The 19,413-nt window shown below is 44.6% G+C and overlaps 1 protein-coding gene across 2 annotated transcripts in view; it reads left to right on the forward strand.

The window, feature by feature from the left end:
* The window catches only part of NEDD9 (neural precursor cell expressed, developmentally down-regulated 9), a 201,637-nt gene that overhangs the window by 77,553 nt on the left and 104,671 nt on the right, over positions 1-19,413 (forward strand). For both annotated transcript variants that reach the window (XM_081827678.1, XM_081827677.1), the window contains exon 2: positions 16,419-16,604. In XM_081827678.1, the coding sequence (XP_081683804.1) occupies positions 16,593-16,604 (12 nt within the window). In that variant the 5' untranslated portion in view covers positions 16,419-16,592. The remainder of the gene's footprint in view (positions 1-16,418; positions 16,605-19,413) is intronic.

Consider the following 19,413-nt stretch of genomic DNA (forward strand, 5'->3'; position numbering starts at 1 on the left):
ACCATGAGAGACTATGGACTCTGAGAAACAAACTGAGGGTTTTAGAGGGGAAGGGGGTGTGGAGGAATGTGTTAGTCCGGTGATGGGTATTAAGGAGGGCACGTATTGCATGGAGCACTGTTATATGCAAACAATGAATCATGGAACACTACATCAAAAACTAATGATGTACTGTATGGTGACTAACGTAACATAATAAAATAAAAAATAAAATAAAATAAAATCTTTTTTAAGATTTTATTTATTTTTTTGACAGAGAGAGACACAGCGAGAGCAGGAACACAAGCAGGGGGAGTGGGAGAGGGAGAAGAAGGCTTCCACCAGAGCAGGGAGCCCGATGTGGGACACGATCCCAGGATCCTGGGATCATGACCTGAGCTGAAGGCAGACGCTTAACGACTGAGCCACCCAGGCACCCATAAATAAAATCTTTTAAAAAATAATTTTAATATGGTGACAGCAGAGCCTTTAAGCCCAGCCTGGGGTCCTGATGATGACCCTGCAAGCAGGAAGGCAGCATTCATAAAAATGCTAAAGAAATCCCAGGGGACATGGGTGGAGCAGGGAGAAAAGAAACCTAGGAAGTCAGGCTGGTGCAGGAAGAGTCCAGGACAACCAAAGAGATTGGTTCCCAGAGGTTATAGCCCAAGAGCACAAGCCATGTCAGGAAAGAAGAGACACAAGAGACAGGGGATCAAGTGGAGGGAATAAAGCCAGAGAGCTGGTTAACCAAGACACTGAACTGGAAGCACTGGGAGAAGTCCATGGAACGAAGCCAAGGATCACATAGGGGAGCAAGATACTAGAAAAGGGTTAGCATAACCAACAGCCATTTGGATCTGATCACATCCCTGAATGCTGAGTGCCACCATGGCATCCCTCTAAGCCTGGCAGGTACTTCTCCTGGGCCTGCACTGGGGTCCTTACAGGGGCAAACCCAGTTGGACAGCATGGCCTTCCAGTGGTTTCTCAATGCTCTAACCTCCTGATAAGGAAAAAAACTACTGCCAGGAGTTGAGGTAGTCTCCTCCCTCTCCTGTAGAGAGCAACACCTTCTCCTTCTCCAAAGCTCTAGGAATGCTTTACCTAGTCATTTCATTGTGGAAATGAGCAGGAAACTGACTCTGTTGAACATGAGACATGGGAAGGGGTTAATGGTAACCTGACAGCTTGCAGGACACTGGGTCCCATCGTACATCATAAGACTTTGCAAGACAGCAGCAAGAGTCTGTCACTCTGGAGGTGTTTAACTGCCTGGAGGCCTCCTTCTGTCACCCTTGACTCAGTCTTCTGCTTCAACTTAGAGCAGAGTTTCTAAACTGGGGCACTATTAACATTTGGAGCCAGATCATTCTCTGTGTGAGAAACTGTCCTATGCCCCATGAGGCGGTTAGCATCATCCCTGGCCTCTGCCCGCTGGATACAAGTAGTATCTCCCAGTTGTGACAATCAAAAATGTCTGCAGAGGGCGCCTGGGTGGCTCAGTTGGTTAAGCGACTGCCTTCGGCTCAGGTCATGATCCTGGAGTATCGGGATCGAGTCCCACATCGGGCTCCCTGCTCGGCGGGGAGTCTGCTTCTCCCTCTCCCGCTCCCCCCTCTTGTGCTCTCTCTCTCTCTCTCACTCTCTCTCTCAAATTAAAAAAAAAAAAAATCTAAAAAATGTCTGCAGACATTGGCCTGTGTGCCCTGGGGGACATAATTGTCCTGGTGAGTCAGCGATTGAGAGCACATGGCCCCTGCTGAGGAACACGCCTGTAAAGACACCCTATGCTCTTAGCTGACTTATTCCACTTTTATATTAGCCTGTAGCTGCTTTTCTGAAAGTGTCTATGTATCACCTCGTCTTCCTGATAACACGATATCCTCCACTCCTGGGTTTGTTAGTAGGGCCTTACCAGGTAGTAAAGCCACTTAGTGGGAAAATCTCCTTATTCTGAGTCCATCCAAAAGGGGTTACATAAGCCTCTGAAAATTGCTGCAAAACATACCCATCTCAAGGTCTACAAAGATTGCTTGAGCTCACCATGCCTTTTCTCTCTCTTAGGCAAGAGCTCAGTATTTGACAGCCTTGTCATATGTCTTATCTCATTTAATCCTCAAACAGAAAAAACTAGAACTTCTATAAAATAACATATCCATTTTTACAGATGGGGAAATGAGGCTGGCGGTTAGTAAGTAACTTGCCCAAAACCATCCCAGTAGTAAATGGATTTGAACTCCAGCTTTTTGGCTGCTAATCTAAGACCCTTTCATTTCTACCAATGCCTTTTAACTTTAGTGTACACAAGAATCACCTGGAATGGGGGGCGGGAGGGAGGTTGTGAACAGTACAGGTTCCCAGATGTCCCCCATACAGACTCAACAGATAGCTCTAGAACAGGCCCCAAGAATCAGGATTTTAAACAGGTGTTTCCAGTGATTCTAATGCAGGTGGTCTAAATCCTTGGCCTTCCCTGGAATCTTTGCCTACCCTGGCTAGATCATGAAAAGCCTGGATCAGCCCCCAAGTTGGATATCTGCATACTTTAACTTTCAAATAGTCTGGGAAAACAAAGGGTACAAGACATCTCAGTATGATGTGTTTCCAGGAAAAAAGTGTTAGCAAACCATAAGAAGAATAATATTTGGAAGGCTCAGTTCCCATTAGAATTCAGCAAATGCTCCAGAAGATCTCCTGAGGTTCATATCTAGTGTAAAGGGGGAGAAAATGGCCAAGGAAGGTTAGAGTTTCAGACTCAAATTCCTCCCAGCTCCCTGGAGAGACCCAAAAGAAAACCTGCAAAGAAACATAAAACGCTGCTCATAGTGCCTGCCATTTGTTTGCAAGCAATTGTATGTCTGCCCTACAAACCTCAACTGGGTTCATGGTACTTTAAAATCACTCTCTGTGATGCAACCTACCCAGCTATGCCCCCACAGTGGACATGGAGAAGTCGGTGCCTCTGAGTCATGACTTCAGTGGTCACTCTTCTCTGCTCAAAACATTGCTGCTGGTGCCTTTGGCTTTTCTTTGGTGAGCTGCAGCTTCGGGAAAGAGCCAGAGTCAATTCCTCCACAGTAGCCCTGACTCTGGCACAGCTGTTTTCTTTAATTATCCTCCCATGAGCCCAGCTCTTCCAGAATGCCAAACCCTATTCACCATGTGCCTCCAATCCTATGGATGATTCAGAAGACAGACTGTCAACTCACCAAGAGCTCATATCCAGGAGGAGCAAGGTTCAGGGAAGACAGGCCTACTATTGGTGGAGTGTATACACCCTTTGTCCTTGGGAGGCGGGGTGCTGGGAACATGTTTTCTGTCGCTGTGTCATCGGTCACTGCATGTATTGTAATCACAGAGCTGGCTGCACATGGAGACCACATGTAACCTGAGGGCCAACATTCCAAGTGGTCTTCCCATGTGCAAGGTTTTCCTCTTTGACAGGGAAGGAACCTGAGCAGCATTCCATGAGTATGATCTGTGCCCTGTGAAGGGCAGCTTAAAAGCTGACTTACCTTTGAGAATAGGCTCCCTCTCTTTCTCTCTCAGGGGTCATAGCACCTGAGCCCGCCACCTCATCACTGGAAAGATGGTCTCTGCTTGGGGGAGGACGTGCTTCACCTGTGCAGCAGCAGAACCAGGTGAAGCAATGTCATGAGGGTCCTCTCCCTTATGTCCCAACTTCATGCTCACTGAGCGACCACCACCTTCCAGGCTTACCCTGACACCTGGAAGGGGCTGCCCGGAATCACACTCTGGTTCTTAGAAGATTTCCTGACTCAGTTTAATACAGGTCCCTCTGTAGGTATAAGCCATGAGAGTGGGCAGGCCAGATGGGAACATTTGGAAGATCAGCACAAATCCGTATTTTCTGTTAGAAACAGGAAGCCAAAGTCCTTCTGATGGCAGAGCAGTACACATCCTCTGGTGTCTCATCTGTGGAATCTGAGGCAGCAGTGTAGGACTGGATGATATCCATCTGTTAAGAACAGACATGGTGGCAAAGTCCCGAGGTGGATGCCATGCTTGGAACCTGGAGTCAGGGGCATCTGACCAGCTCTTGGAGGAAGGGGTGTTTGCTTGTCATTTCCTTGAGATGACGGGACAAATGGGCCTTTCCCACCTGTGCATTAAACCTTGGAGGCCAGAGCTTCCACTCCTGCAGGCCAGTCCCCGGGGACCAGCTTGAAGAATTTAGTGAAATAAAAACACAGGACACCCAGTTAAGGTTGAATTTCAGGTAACCAATGAATAATTCTGAGCATAGTTTGTAGTATATATTTTTGGTATATAAATTATTTGTTGTTGGGCGCCTGGGTGGCTCAGTTGGTTAAGCGACTGCTTTCGGCTCAGGTCATGATCCTGGAGTCCCGGGATCGAGTCCCGCATCGGGCTCCCTGCTCAGCGGGGAGTCTGCTTCTCCCTCTGACCCTCACCCCTCTCATGTGCTCTCTCTCTCTCATTCTCTCTGTCTCAAATAAATAAATAAAATCTTAAAAAAAATTATTTGTTGTTTATCTGAAATTCAACTCTAACTAGATATCCTGTACTTTATCTGCCAACACTACCTGGGGCAGTCCCAAATAAACTTGTACATTCTTTTCTTTGGGCCCCATCATAGGTAATGAGGCTGAGAAATCCACTCCTTTATGAAGATCTATTTTAGAGGAAATAGCAAATTAAGGTTTCTATACCTCAGTGTGTGTTTTGAGTCACTGTTTTCTCTTTCTCTCTCAGACACAGTGACATTTTAAGCCTGTCCTCCCTGGCCAAACATGGAGGAATAGTAGACTTTATCCACAGGGAAGGAATTTCCAGTCTCATTCCTATAATGTTTCAGAGTTTTGAGTTCCTCTCGTCTGTCAATGGAAAGGCTATTGTTTAAGGTGGATGTAGCCAGAGATGGTGGAGATTCTAGGTCTGCCGTGATTCTTGACCTTGGGGGTTAATGGGGAGTGATGAGGAAGGAAGCCACAAAACCACAATACTATGGCCAAAGCCGGGCCCTGTCCCTAAGTGTCAGAGGATTGGTTTTTTTTTCTTTCTTTCTTTTTTTTTTTTTTTTTTTGCTCTAGGGAAAACAGTTCCAAATATTTTCTTTACTGAGTAAGAATAACCAGCTAAGAGTCTGATGAAATAAAGGTTCGTCTCTGTTGATAGCCATTGACTGTCTTCCCTCTCTCCCTCCTCCACCTCCTCCTCTCTCTTTCTTTTGTATAGTTGACAATACATAGTATAGCATTTTTTGAAACCTCGTAAGAAGTATGCAGTTAAAGTGTTCTTCCTACTTCCATCTCCCATCTAAGCTGCCCGCTTCCCTGCACCCCTTCCACACACACATCCATACTCACAAGTAAACCACTGGCATTAACTTATTCCTTCTCTTCCCACAGTTTTTTTCAATGTGCACACACATGGGCAAATTTGAAGAGATGTCATCATCCCCCAAATGATAACCTGTGAAACCCACTGGTCTGTACCTTGCTTTTTTCACTTACCATCATGCATAAACACCTTGTTCATTTTCTTATGTCATAATACCCCAATTGTGTAGGTTCACATAATTTACTCAACCATTTCTACATCAACACAAATTCGGATTGTTTCGGATATTTTGCTCTTACCAACAATGCTTTACCAAGTACCCTTGTCCTAGGTCTTTTTGCACCCATGCAAGATATCTGTATACATTTTTTTGTACAAGTGTACCTGCAGCATAAATTCCTGCAAATGGCATTGTTGGGAATGATACAGACCCGTGTAACCCTGACAGATTTAGACAAGTTGCCTGTCATAAATATGGCACTAACCACACTCCACCAATAAGAGGGTGTGACAGTCACCGTTGCCAACAGCTGCTGAGGCTTTCCTGGGATAAGGAAGGTGTGAGAGAGTATGCGTGGGTCTTAATAAGAACACTGAGTTCCCCCACTGCACTGTCCATGACTGTTATCATTGAAATTCTTAAACTTCAGTTTTGTTTTGTTTTTTTAATTTATTTATTTGAGAGAAAGAGAGATCATGAGTGGGGGAAGGGGCAGAGGGAGAGGGAGAAGCAGGTTCTCCACTGATCAGGGAGCCCGACATGGGGCTCGATTCCAGGACCCCGAGATCATGACCTGAGCCACCCAGGCACCCCTTGAGTTTTTATTATACAACCCAAGGAGGGAATATTTTTATTTTATTTTAACAGAATAAATGGGGACTTTTTTGGCTGCAAGGATTAAAATACAGGTCATCTCCAGCATGGTGTGAGGTGGCAGGGGCTAGTGGGAGAGGAAGGGAGGTGGTCATTTTAAGGACAAGGCTAGCGCTCAATGCCAGAGGCAGAAATGCAGCCATGCTTGCAAGTTCACACGTGGAGAGGGGCTGTGTGAGTGACTCAGTGTGTGGGTGTGGGTGTGGGTGTGTGGGTGTGTATGTGAGTGTGTGTGGGTGTGTGTATGAGTGTGTGTGGGTGTGTGAGTGGCTCAGTGTGTGTGTGTGTGTGTGTGTGTGTGTGTGTGTGTATGAAGGACTTTGAGTCTAAACTTGGTTCAGGTGCTCATCCCAGGTCTAGACAGCTGTGAACTTTATAAAGCATTACTGTGTTGTCCAAACTGAAATCTGGAACCTATCGCTGTCAGTGAGTGGGACAACCAAGGGCATCTTTCTGAGCTGGGGAGATGTTTCAAATGGACTCTGCTACAACCACAGATAAAATGGCTTATCACCACCACTTTAATACTGTAACAGAAAAGACTGTAAAAAATAGAGCAAAAACAAAATACATTCTACATGCTCAATAAGTCTCTCATTTAAATCACCTTAGTGGTTTCTGAGGTTAGCCCACCACTGGGTCAGAAATAAACTGGGTATGAGCTGGGCAAATTCTCACCTCTGCCTCAGCTTCTATTCATCAAACGGTTTCCTAAAAACTGGGTTATCAAAGAAGATCTTTAGAGTAAAACAAACAAAAAAATTTTTTTGACATTTTTTTAAAACAATTGAGAGTATCAACAAACAAACAAACAAAAATAACCAGATTTCAGGGCTGGCTTATAGAGCATATTTCAAAGTGATGTGTAATGTCACTTAAGAAAAGTTAGCTGTTTCTTTTTTCAACCTAAAGATAAAATGGCCAGGGAGAAAGCAGCCAAGTCTCTGAGTAATCTTACTGAAGGTTCAATTTTCTAAGTATGACCTTATGCTAGCAACAGCTCCTAAGTAACAAGAAAACAAGCCAAGCTAGGAAGTCCTGCTTTTATGAGACAAAACCTCCAAGACAGCAAAGTCTGAAGGCTAATTCTAGTTACATAATGTTGATGAGTCATCGATGCCATCAGATATCACAGACAGACAGACAGTTACCACACTCTCCCTACGTTTTCAAAGCACGTAGGCTCTCGTGGACTCGTTCATCCCACACTTTTCTTTCATTCTCCCTTCCTTCCTTCCAATTTTTTTTTCTTTTCTTTCATTCTGTGCTGTATTAGTCAGGGTCCTCCATAGAAACAGAAGTAATAGCATATATATATGGAAGTGGCTCATATAAATATGGAGATGGGCAAGTCCTAAAGTCTGCCGTACTGTGCTGTATTTATTGAAAAAAAAATCCACACATAAGGGGGTGCACCTGGGTGGTTCAGTCAGTTAAGCAGCCAACTCTTGATTTTGGCTCAGGTCACAATCTCAGGGTCCTGAGATCGAGCCCCATGGAGTGCTCAGCGCGGAGTCAGCGCGGAGTCTGCTTGAGATTTTCTCTCTCCTCCCTCTGCCCCTTCCCCCATTCGCGCACACGCTCTCTCTCTCTCAAATAAATAAATACATCTTAAAAAAATATTGCACATAAGTGAAACTGTACAGTTAAAACCCGTGTTGTTCAAGCATCAACTATATATATAACTGCTTACAGATTTTCTCCCCATTTGACATTCCCCACGTGAAACTGGAACCTAACACGTCACATTAAATTCATCATTTTCTCACCAACTTAATTCTTAATTTTGTCTTTCTCAGAAGGATACTATCATCCACCCAATCTTCTCCTCTTCTATCTGCAAAACATTTATTATAAACACTTCCTCTCCCACACCTTCTAGTTCCAATCGGATATTATACTTTATCCACCGACTTGCTGAATAGCCACTTGCTCTCGTCTTCATCGTTTCTGTCATGGGCTTAATCCAGACCCTCGCATTTCTCATCTGGATTCTGGCACAGCTTTGTAATCGATTTCTCGGCATCTCCATGGCAGGCACCTTTCCAATTCATCCACTAGATTCAGTGTGATTTTTCTGACAAAGAAATGTGATCGAGTTACTTCCCAGTCAAAACCTTTCAAAGTCTTCCCCGTTGCCTTGAGGATAAAGTGGGATGAAAATGTCACTGGTCCAGCGGTGAGACAGTAAGTTAAGATGGGGGCAACTGAGATGTGGCCGGGTGGGGGGAAAAAGGGGAATAGGAGAGCTAAGGAGCTCAAAAGGACAAGACCCCATCACCGATGAGATGTGGGCAGTGAGAATAAATGAAGCGCTGAGCAAAACCTCTCCATTTCTGACGTGGATGATTGAGTAAATCACTGTCACATTCCCCGAGACTGGGGACAGAGACCGTTCTTTCTTCATGACAAGTTGCATTACCTGGGTGGGGCACCACGTCTGGGGAAGCCCGCTTTCAGGAAGTCTGAAGGTTTGGGTGGATATGAGTCAGAGTCTGGTAAAGAAGAAGAAATAAAAATTAATACCAGATGGGGAACGAAGGCAGGTGAGAGTCCCTGTAAACAGTCAGCGTCCAGGAACTCCCCAGGAGAGGAAGGTGCGGCAAACAGTGTCCTCTCTTCTGCTAAGAGATTGCTGAAAATTTGCTGGCAAAGACCAAGAAAAGAATCAGGGCCACAAGCTCAGCAAGACAATACCTAAACACAGAAGGGTTTTAAGGACTTACAGCTTTGACTTCCACCCTTGCTTATTTCATGATTATTGCCATGCCCTTTTTCTTGGTCAGGGTTTTGGCTGTCGTTTGGAATATCTTGATGTTTGTAGAAAATCCTAAAACATGGATGGTTTCATTCCTATGCCCCCAGGGTGCACGTCTGGATGTGCACTTGGATGAACAGACAACCCAGCTCATCTCACTCTCTTTACTGAGTCCTACCCATTTCCAACAAAGGGAAGGCTTATTTTGTAGATCTCTAAAACATACCTGAGAATTTCCAACTCACTTAAAAGTCAATCCCTTCCAGGTATCATTCTGAAAGAACCGAGGTCCCTTGAAAAGCTATATCCCAACAACATTTAAACTGCTTCAATTGAGCCAAACCACCCAATTTGAATGTTTAGCCAAATTCAAGTGTGTCCGATGCATTAGGGTATTAAATCCCCCACAAATTCTTCTTTGGCATGGCCTGACGAGATCAATGGTATTTATTTACTGCTTTTACACAAATGGAAAAATATATATACTACAATGAAAAAGAAGTTTCATAGGTAACCTGGTTAGAATCCTGAATGGGGCCCAAGAGGAGGCTGAGGGACACAATCCTTCTGCCAAAGCACAGCGAAGAATTTGACTTTTTGCTCTGCAAGCAGGTGGCTGATGGACTGTTTTATGAAGGGTTTAATTAACTCTGTCTTTCTTAGTTACCTACCAAAATCCCAGTGTGGTAGAAGGCCTCTATCGGCTGGCAAGCAACATCTTAGCAAGGCTCCACAGCCCAGGGAAATACAATTCCCAAGGAAGACAACTTAGTAAGCATGTAAGCGTGTAGTTTCAAGGGGCCTCTATTCCAGGGGCTGTCGGTGGCCAGACAGGGGACAGCCAGTGTGAGCCGCTGAGGGCAGTCGTCCCAGGCCTAGAACTGTCCTTAGCGTGGAACCATAAAGGGGCACCCAGCTGGCTTTAACCCCTGTTTTGCCCCTCCTTCTCCTGCTCTCCTCCTCTGGGGGAGTATTGCCCAGCCCCTGATGAGGGTCTTTCTGACACCTTTGACCATAAATCTGATCTAGGTCAGGCTCCATTCCTTAAGACACGCCCCAGGTTGTGAAAGTGTAACATCCCTGATGTGCACAACGGATAAATGCTTAGCTTCTGGGCCTTTTAATTAAATAGCCCTGCAATTTCAGCATCCCCTCCAAGGCCTTAACTCAAAGTCACAGTGAAGTGGAAACATCACCGAGTGTGACAGGGTCAGAGACAGACTGAGAGACAGAGACAGAGAAAGAAAGACACTATTTTTGGTGAATAATGCCTTTACTGGTGTCCCACCAATTATATATCCAGGTGATAACCTATATGAGATATGGAATTGAGGACATGATTTTGTCTGACCCTTCATCTTCCACAGGATAAAACTGGGACCGAGAAATGGCTGAGTTGCCCCAAGTCACATACCTGGGACTAGGACCCAGGTCTCCTGATTTCCAGGGCACTTCCTGCCATGAACATTGCCAGCTGCATATGGCAGACTGGGAGACAGAGAAGGTTGGAGAACCTGGTTTATCCTACTAGCTACCCAGATCCTTTCCCATCAAGGATCCCATTAGGGGTCCTTAAAAATAAGGATCAGATACCAACTAGAGAAATATCCAGGGAGAAATAAGAAAAATGTAGGCTCAGTGGTCCACTGGTCTCTGTGTAGGAAATGCAATGATTTGCCAGGAAACCAGGAACCTAGACAGACTATTCTGAGGAGGCCATAGAGCTGTGTTCCTCCACTGTGCTTATCCCATCCCACAGATAACTGTCGCACAAGCAGAAACTGTGCCATTTTACCCACGCCTCGCTCAAGAGCACTGCCCCCTCTTAATCTGTGTTTGTGGATTCCACCCCACCTACCCCTTCCCTTAGAAAGAAGTTCTATTTCTTTCCTATCACCAAGAATTCTCACAGACCTTCAGGGAGTCTCATTCAGTAAGGACTTACTGAGCACTTGCTATGTACCAGGCACTGAGCTAGGTCCTGCAGAAACAAAGATGGAGCAGCCACAGTGATTCTCCTCAAGAGCTCATCATCGGAAGGTCCCCATTCATGTACAAGTACTCACTTGCACATGGTCTCAGAGCCCCAGGTGGACAGTAAGCATATTTCTAAACCCCAAATTCCAACATATGGTGCCCCAAGAAAAACTGCTTTTCTAATTTGTGAATGTTTTATAGGAGCGTCTTTAAAGGGCTTAAAAATTAAATTGCATTAGTCAGTCTTTTATCAAATCTCCTTCACAGAAAAAAAATTTTATTAAATAGGGCTTTTTTGAGAAAAATTTGTGCAATATGTTCATCAAACCCATATGCTTTCACCTACAAAATCTTATAATCATAGTCTATTGCGGTTAGAAAGGATCAGAGATATCACCTAAGACTGGAGATTTAAATTTTGTATTTTATTTTTTAAACAGTGAAACGCATCTTTTTAAGCCAAATATTACCAAGAGTTCCAAATTGTAAACCTTTTAAAACTGGAACTGCTGTGGTCAAAGGAGAGGTGCGGAGCTCAGAACCACCCTCCCAACCTCCCTCTCCCGTCTGCCACCTCTGCTCCCAAGATTTTGGAACTGCCCACCCCAAAAATGACAATCCAATGACTCCCGTGTCCCAAATGAGGAAAGTGAGATCCAGAGAGAGTATGACTTCATTTTAACTGATTACATCTTCAGTGGCCCTATTTCCAAATAAGGTCACATTCTGAAATACGGGGAGCTAGGACTTTAACATAAGAACTTGGAGGGGGCGGGGACACAATCCAACCCCTACCACTGCTTCTTGCCCTGCTTGGATGAGGTTCTTGGCCAAGCTAAGGATGCTCCTGATACCAGGTTCGTAAGGGAGAAACGTGAGCCTGCCTATTGGACAACTCCTGGGAAGAAGTGAGGAGAGAGAGGAGAGGAACGTGGAGAGATGTCCCTGAGTAGGCATTGAGACCAGGTAGAGGGATACACTTGGGCACAAGAGGAGACACTTCCTTTATTGGCACAAGGAGGCAGGAAGGAGAAAGGGATGAGTCTGGATGCTAAATGAATCTGCAGATGAGGAGGGAAGTCAAGGGAGTCCCTGTGAGGTGGCTCTAGCTTTGGTTCATGAAGCAAGAGGAGAGACTTGCCTATTGGGGCTGACAGTGGAGTTGGGAAGTACGGCTCAGTAGAGGGGCTGGCACTAAAACCAGGGACTTAAGGAGAGTGGAGAAAGTCTGAAACAGCCTGTGCATACTGGACAACAGCCAGCTGTGTCTAGAGTAGGCACCAATGCATCCTTACAGGAGAGGATCTATTATTAGAACAGAAAAATGGGAAAATAGGAGGGTGAGTGAACCAGGGGAACAGAGAGGGACTGCCTGACCGTAACAAGAGCCAAGACGGCATTGGTGACCATAAGTACATAGTGGCACCATCTGCAGGGTGTGTGGGTTTTCCAGCAATGCTCCACAGCGGGGTGATTGATGTAGAAAAAGTAAACAGTTGGGTGCATTCAGAGCTGGACTTTGTCCAGGGGGGTGCATTAAAAGGACAAAGGCGCATGGAGGTTGAGGATATTAGCAAGAAGAAGGTGAAGTGAGAAAGCTCAGGGACCCAAGTAGGCTAAGAAGAAGGTGGGCAGTGAGGAGGTTATGCTCATTTCTGCAGAAGAGGCTTGTGCGTGCCCCTTGCTTTCTGTTGACCAGAGCACATGGCTATTGCTGCCTCCTGGAGAAACAGATGTTGCCAGATGTGGCTGCTAATGAGCTGCAAGCTGATAGCCTCCCCAAGCTAATCTTCCTCCTCCGGGGTGGCCCCGACTGGCCCCAGCTAGGCAATTCAGCAATCTGTGCCCCATGCTGCCACAACTGTCAGAGTATGTCCTGGGGACACACATACCTCTATGAAAGGAAAAGGTCAATACCAACTGCATAGCTAGTGTGTTGATTCACACACACACACACACACACACTCAGGTCAGTCTGCTAATCAGTGTTATTTTAAAATGTTGTATGGGCTAACCCTGTTGGTTTGGATTTTATTACTGTGACTCTTTCAAGACTGTAGATCTTCCCCTAGCTGCCATATTTCAAATGAAAACTATAGCTATTATTATAAATAATAATGTTATTATTAGTATATACTTCTACTGATGTTAGCGGCAGTCAATTTGAAACTCCTAAGTTCCTAGAATCACTTCGGTATCTTCAGACACAAATCATGAGGAGAAAAAGAAAAAAAGAAAAACTTTTGAGTAGTGTACTAGAACATCCCTAGCACAGAATGGTTAAAACTAAAAAGAAATACCAGACATTGTCAGGAGCTATGGGATGTCTCATGCCCCGCTGGTGAGAATATAAATTAATACAACCACTTTGGAAAACAATTTGGTATTTTCCAGTAAAGTTGAAAAAATGTGTATCTATCATCCAGTAAATTCCATTCTTAGGTATATGAACAACAGAAATGGATAAAGATCTGTTGGATCATTCATAATGGCCTCATCCTGGATCATTCATAATGGCCTCATCCTGGAAACAACTCACTTGTTGCTCGACATTAAAATGGGTAGATATCGATACAATGGAATACTACATGGCAATAAAAATTGTAAACTATAGCTGTTGGCAACAACATGGATGAATTTCACGAGCATAATCCTGGGTGGAGGAACTTAACATAAAAGAATATATACTGTGTGATCTATTTATTCAGAGTTCAAAAACAGGGAAAAGCGACTCTAGCATACAGGAATGCAGATGTAAGGGGTAAAGTATAAAGAAAGGCATGGAGGGGATTACCATAATAGTCAGGATAGTTGCCTTTAAGCAGGCTCACCCCTAACATTTCTGGGGTTAAATGCAGAACAGCTTATCATAATCACAGGCCTAAATATTTTAAGGTAAATTAAACTAACACTATATTAAATAAAAGATGTTTTATCCTCTTACCTCGACAAATATATCTTCATGGCAACCTGGAAGGCACTGTTGGACCCTAGAATTCTTGGACTGCTTAGAGCTTCTCACTGGGATGTGTGGCGCAAGAGGAGGAGGCCCCCAGACTCCCACCGTCTCTTCCCACCCTCTGCCCCATCCCATACCTCAAGGGCCTTTGTGTCCATGTGTGTCCACCCACAGCCTCCTACAAATATCTGCTCCTAGGCCACCTGAAGAAGAGGCCGGGGAAGATCTGGAAGTGGACTCAGAATCATCTGGACAGGGAATCCCAAGGTCCTGGTACTTGGTGCATGGTTTAGAAAGGGAGACATGGGTTCTAGGTGGACACGGCCTCTTGGCCTCAAGGACTCCTCTCCCCTTGGAAAGGGACATCGGTGGAGGAAATCTAGAAGCCCACAAGCACAAGGCCCAACATAGGGCCCCCTGCATGGGACTCAAGGCAGTACTGCCTTTGAAGAAAGGGGCTGTTTTTGGAAGGGCAGCTGAAACACTTCTGGGGTCTTGGCAGTATGCTGTGCCTTCACCTGGAAGGCAATTTATGACAACTGATTCAGCTCTACATTTGTTTTTTCTATGTGTGTTATATGTCACAATAAAGAATTAATGGGGCACCAAGGTGGCTCAGTCTTAGGTTAAGCATCTGCCTTCAGCTCAGATCATGATCCCAGAGTCCTGGGATCAAGTCCAGCATCAGGCTCCCTGCTCCGTGGGGAGCCTGTTTCTCCCTCTGCCTCTGTCTCTGTCTTTAATGAATAAATAAATAAAATCTTTTAAAAAAGAATTAATGAAATCTATTATCTATCATCTATCTATCTACCTATCATCTATCATTCCTGGTACTGTCGTTTATGGGATCCCCACAGACAAATCAGCTCTGAATGCTTTGCCTTTAAGCTCAGACACCTTGGGCAGTTAAAATGCCTCAAGGCATGAATACCTCATAGGGAAATGGACTGAATTCTGGAAACAGTAACTCTCACTGCTGGTTTTCTCCACCATGTGAGGCCCAGATACTTGGGTGAGCATGGACGGGTTCAGGCAGAGCAAATGAGTCATGGGCCTGTGTCCTCCTGCCTATAACCACTGCAAGTGCCTCAGAGGAAAATCCCCTTCTCCCCATCTTGACCAAGATTTTAAATACTGTATTTATCAAACCGAAATTACAGGAAGCTATTCCATCCTAGCAGAAGTGAAAGGAGACCAACTCCCAATTACCCTCTGGAAAGCGGTTCTAAGAAGACCTCTCTTCCCCATAAGGGCAGCTGAATAAATTCATTACACAGTTTGCTGAGCTTCTACTATGTGCCAGACACAATCCTTATTTTTCTGCTCCACGTTTTAAAACACCAGTTTGGTTTTGATTTCTCATTCTTGATAGGAAAAACACTTTTTTTTTTTAAAGATTTTATTTTATTCATTTGAGACACAGAGATACAGAGAGAGAGAGAGAGAAAGCATGAGCAGGGAGAGAGGCGGAGGCAGAGGGAGAAGCAGGCTCCTCGCTGAGCCAGAAGCCTGATGTGGGGCTCGATCCCAGGACCCTGGGATCATGACCTGAGCTGAAGGCAGACGCTTAACCATCTGAGCCACCCAGGCGCCCCGGAAAAACACTTTCTTTTTACAAAGATTCAGATTCCTGGTTCGTGAAGAGATGTCTGTGCAGCCCATGTGGTTTAAATATCAGGATTTTTTCTAAGAATATATATTTCAACAATGGTCCATAAGGATACACACACACACACACCATCCCAAAACTGAATATAGCTGTGAGATCATGAAAGGGAAGTGAAAAGCTGGCATGTACTAACCAACCAAAAGCCCAGTCCCGTTTTTATTTCCCGAAAAATAAAATTCTGGGCTTTGCATCTAAGCTATTTAAAAGCCACACTGCCAAAGCACCAGTTTTCTTCATTTTAGGGAAACAAGAAAAGCATATGACTGCAGAGTGTCTTTCTCGGGCCATTGATGAGAGGTAAATTCAGGCACATTTGGTGGCTTCAAAATGATAAAAGCAACAACATAAAAGGGGGATAAAGAAGCAGCGGGTGGAGGGGTGGAAAAACAAGTTAAATCAATGACAGTCAATGACAGAACTAAAATTGTAGACTATAGATAATGAAGGATCGCTCACTTCTACCATTCTGCCCCAATAAGAAGCACCTCGCAAATATCTACCCCACCCAGTTTACCTTCTCCCTCCTTCTGTGACCTCCCCAGATCCACTTCATATTCAAAGGCAAATTCAATCAGAGGACCTGTGATATTTCATGGAACTGTGTTTTTTTGGTTTGTCCTGTTAGACTGTGGGGTCGTTGAGAACAGGACCATATTTTCTGCATCTTTGCAATTCCAGGTCAAGGCATAGTGAGAGTACCATAAATGCTTTCCTTGGTGGCATGATTGAATGAATGAATGAATGAAAGATGGATTCCATTCATGGGACTATGGATTTGGCTTTTCCAGGTGCTCTGATGCCATCCTTAAGTCATAAAAAGTGTCTCAGCTTCTGTCAGTGTTTACCCACTTACACATTTTAAACTTCTTTTCAGATTCAAGAAGCTGTGAATTCCATAATGTCACACACTGGCCTGAGAAGATTGTGTACTCTTTAAGCCAAGTTATGAAAAGAAAGAAGCTGGTCAGCAGACTGAGACGGGAATTGTCTTTTTCAAGATCCAGAGCTCCAACATTCCTTGGCATAACAGAAAGAAGCACCTGGGAAAATGTGGGCAACGGTGAGTAGTGATGGGAAAAACGTCCATTTCATCCTCTTCCCTTTTGTCCAGTTCAACCCAGACTCATTCCTTTGAAACAATAAACCAAACGGCATTCAACCCTCACTCAGGATTGTAACTAATATTTGGAATTAAAAGGCTGATTCCGGGCCACCCGATTTTGCTCTGGTAGGTGAATCTTTTGAGATGGATACGCTGATGCTCACAGGAAATCCTCTTCCATTCAATCTCAGGGGAAGCAATCTTCTAGGACAAAGGTAGAATATTCCCCTTAGTATAATTAGTGCACAAGCAAGTCTGGAAGTTACACTCACTGAACTCTTCCGAAGCTGATCCCCTAGGTTAGATTAGCCAGTTCTCCGGTGCCTTGTTTCTCCATCTGCCAATCAGTATTAAACTGTTCCTTTTCCATTCAGCCGTTCCGCAAGAAAGTCAACTTGGCCTGAGATGGAGGTTAGGGTTAAAATGGTCCATTCTCCTAACCTTAGCATTCTCGAATGCAAGCCAATATTTCATTCCATTTGAGTCCCTGCAATGAACATTAGCACTGTGGTATTTCAAATACATGTTGATTCTCAACTTTCGGTATTCTGGATCTGAAAACCAGACAATTCTACCACCTGAAATCTTTCATTTGCTTTAGAATCATCTATGTGGGTCCTTGGGATCGTTAATTCCATCACTTCTGGTTGGGTTTTTCTTTTTTTTTTTTTATCATTATTGAACTGTATGTCAATATTACACGCACACACGTACACACTTGCGTGTAACTTCATACTAGACTAAATAGAATGGAAAAAAACTGGCCATTATCAGTATCACCTAACAGCAGAAAGGAGCACTGGTCCTCGTCATCAATCGTTTCTAGGGATACATCCCTCCTGCTGTTTGGGGGGCAGCGTGCTGGTTAAAGATCCAGACCTGAAGCAATACTGCCTGATTTGAATCCCGGCCCTGCCACTCACAAGTAGTAGGACCTTGAACAAGTTATTTAACCTCTCTGTGCCTCAGTTTCTTCATCTATAAAATGGGGTGAGAAAAGCACCTCTTTGCAGGGGTTGTTGTGACGATGAAGCATGCAAATTGCTTATAATTGTTTTTGGCGTATTCTAAACCCTCGATAGAGGCTGCCAGGGACACTCAGAGTCCTACAGCACATAGGAAGTAAAGTCTACGCAACTCAAAGAAATCACTCAAGGCAGAAGATGGGAGAAGCAGCGTGTAAGAAAAGGCCGAGGGAGAGATCGAGCCTTTAGGAATCTGGGTCAGGCTAGACTGAGTTGCTCTCCTGAGCCCCAGATGCTGTGATTGTCTGGTTTGGGGAGCCGCAATGAAGACACCGTGAGCTCATGGCCAGAAACATCCTTTGGGGAAACCTTTGCTAACCTTATAAATACGCTTAAAAGCAAGCCCTTCACCAAACCACTCATCAAGTGATAGCAAGCCCCAAGCTACCCGTGCAAACACTAACGTGGAGGGAAGGCGGAGAGTCCGTGCGCACACCCAGAGGGCCATCGTGAGCTGCAGAGAGGCTGGGCAGTGGGCGGCCTTCCTTTGCGATTCTGTAGGAATCAGTGGTATGCTGGAGGCAGCTAATTCCAGCTCCCCAGAGCTGACTGTGCTCGTCCTTCCCAGTGAGTTCACGTAGGTAACTCAACAGTGGCTGTGGTATCAGTATTTACACCACAGAAATTGGCAGATGACAATTCAGGGTTTTTTCATTTGGCTTCACTGTCAGGGAGCTGGTAGGTAATTTCCCAATGCATCACTGACGATGGGGCTGGCTCAGAAAAACAGGAACGCTGAAAAAAAAAAATCTTTTAAACTGCAAAAACCTTTTCTTTGGCATTCCTCCCTCCTCCCCTTTATACTCAGGCAGGAAGCTGGCAGTTGGACATGGTCTGTGATGGTTTATCTCAAGAAAGAACATCCAACCGGACTCTTGCTTCACAAATGGCCAAAACGTGTTGACCGACAGGACTTGCAAACTGTGTCCTTTTTTTCCCCATTAGATACAAGTTCATTGCAGGTCCAAAGTGGTCATCAAAGTGTATATTTACACCTGCCATAGGTTTATGATGTCCTAAAAAGGGAGATACAACAAAGTGAAGGAATTCACATGCTCTTTTCTCAGCCCTTAAACAAATATGACCTATTTTAGGGAATATGAAAACTTTATGCACTGAGTATTATTACCTTTCCTCCATATACTTCATGGATAATTTAACTCGTTCAGCTTTCCAGGTTATTCCTAGAGAGTAAGGATGAAAGAATAGGGACTGAAATGAAGAATAACTCTAAAGCTGCTTTTGTTAGTGTGCTGGGGCGGCCGTGACAGGTACTGCAGGCTGATGGCTCAAACAACAGGCATTTACCTTCTCACAGTTCTAGAGGCTGGAAGGTCAAGATCAAGGTGTGTCAGCAGGTATGGTTTCCCCTGAAGCTTGCAGATGGTTGCCTTCTTACTGTGTCCTCACGTGGTCTTTGCTCTGTGTCTGTATCCTAATGTCTTCTTGATATTAGGACACCAGTCATACTGGATTAGGGCCCACCCACATGACCTCATCTTACCTTGAATGCTCTTTTAAAGGCCCTATATCCAAACCAACTTCTAACATTCTGAGATACTGTGGGTTAGGACTTGAATGTATGGATTTGGAGGGGGACACAAATAAGCCCGTTACACCGCCCAAACATAACCATAATTTATCCACAAGGAAAATTCGATTTAACAACATCACAGGTCAAGTTCCCAGAGAAGCAGACTCTGGAGAGATGGAGATTGGCATGCAGGGGGTTACAGAAGGTG

This window comes from Leptonychotes weddellii, chromosome 8 (genome assembly GCF_054177405.1).
Source record: "Leptonychotes weddellii isolate Sample4059 chromosome 8, ASM5417740v2, whole genome shotgun sequence".
NCBI lineage: Eukaryota > Metazoa > Chordata > Mammalia > Carnivora > Phocidae > Leptonychotes > Leptonychotes weddellii.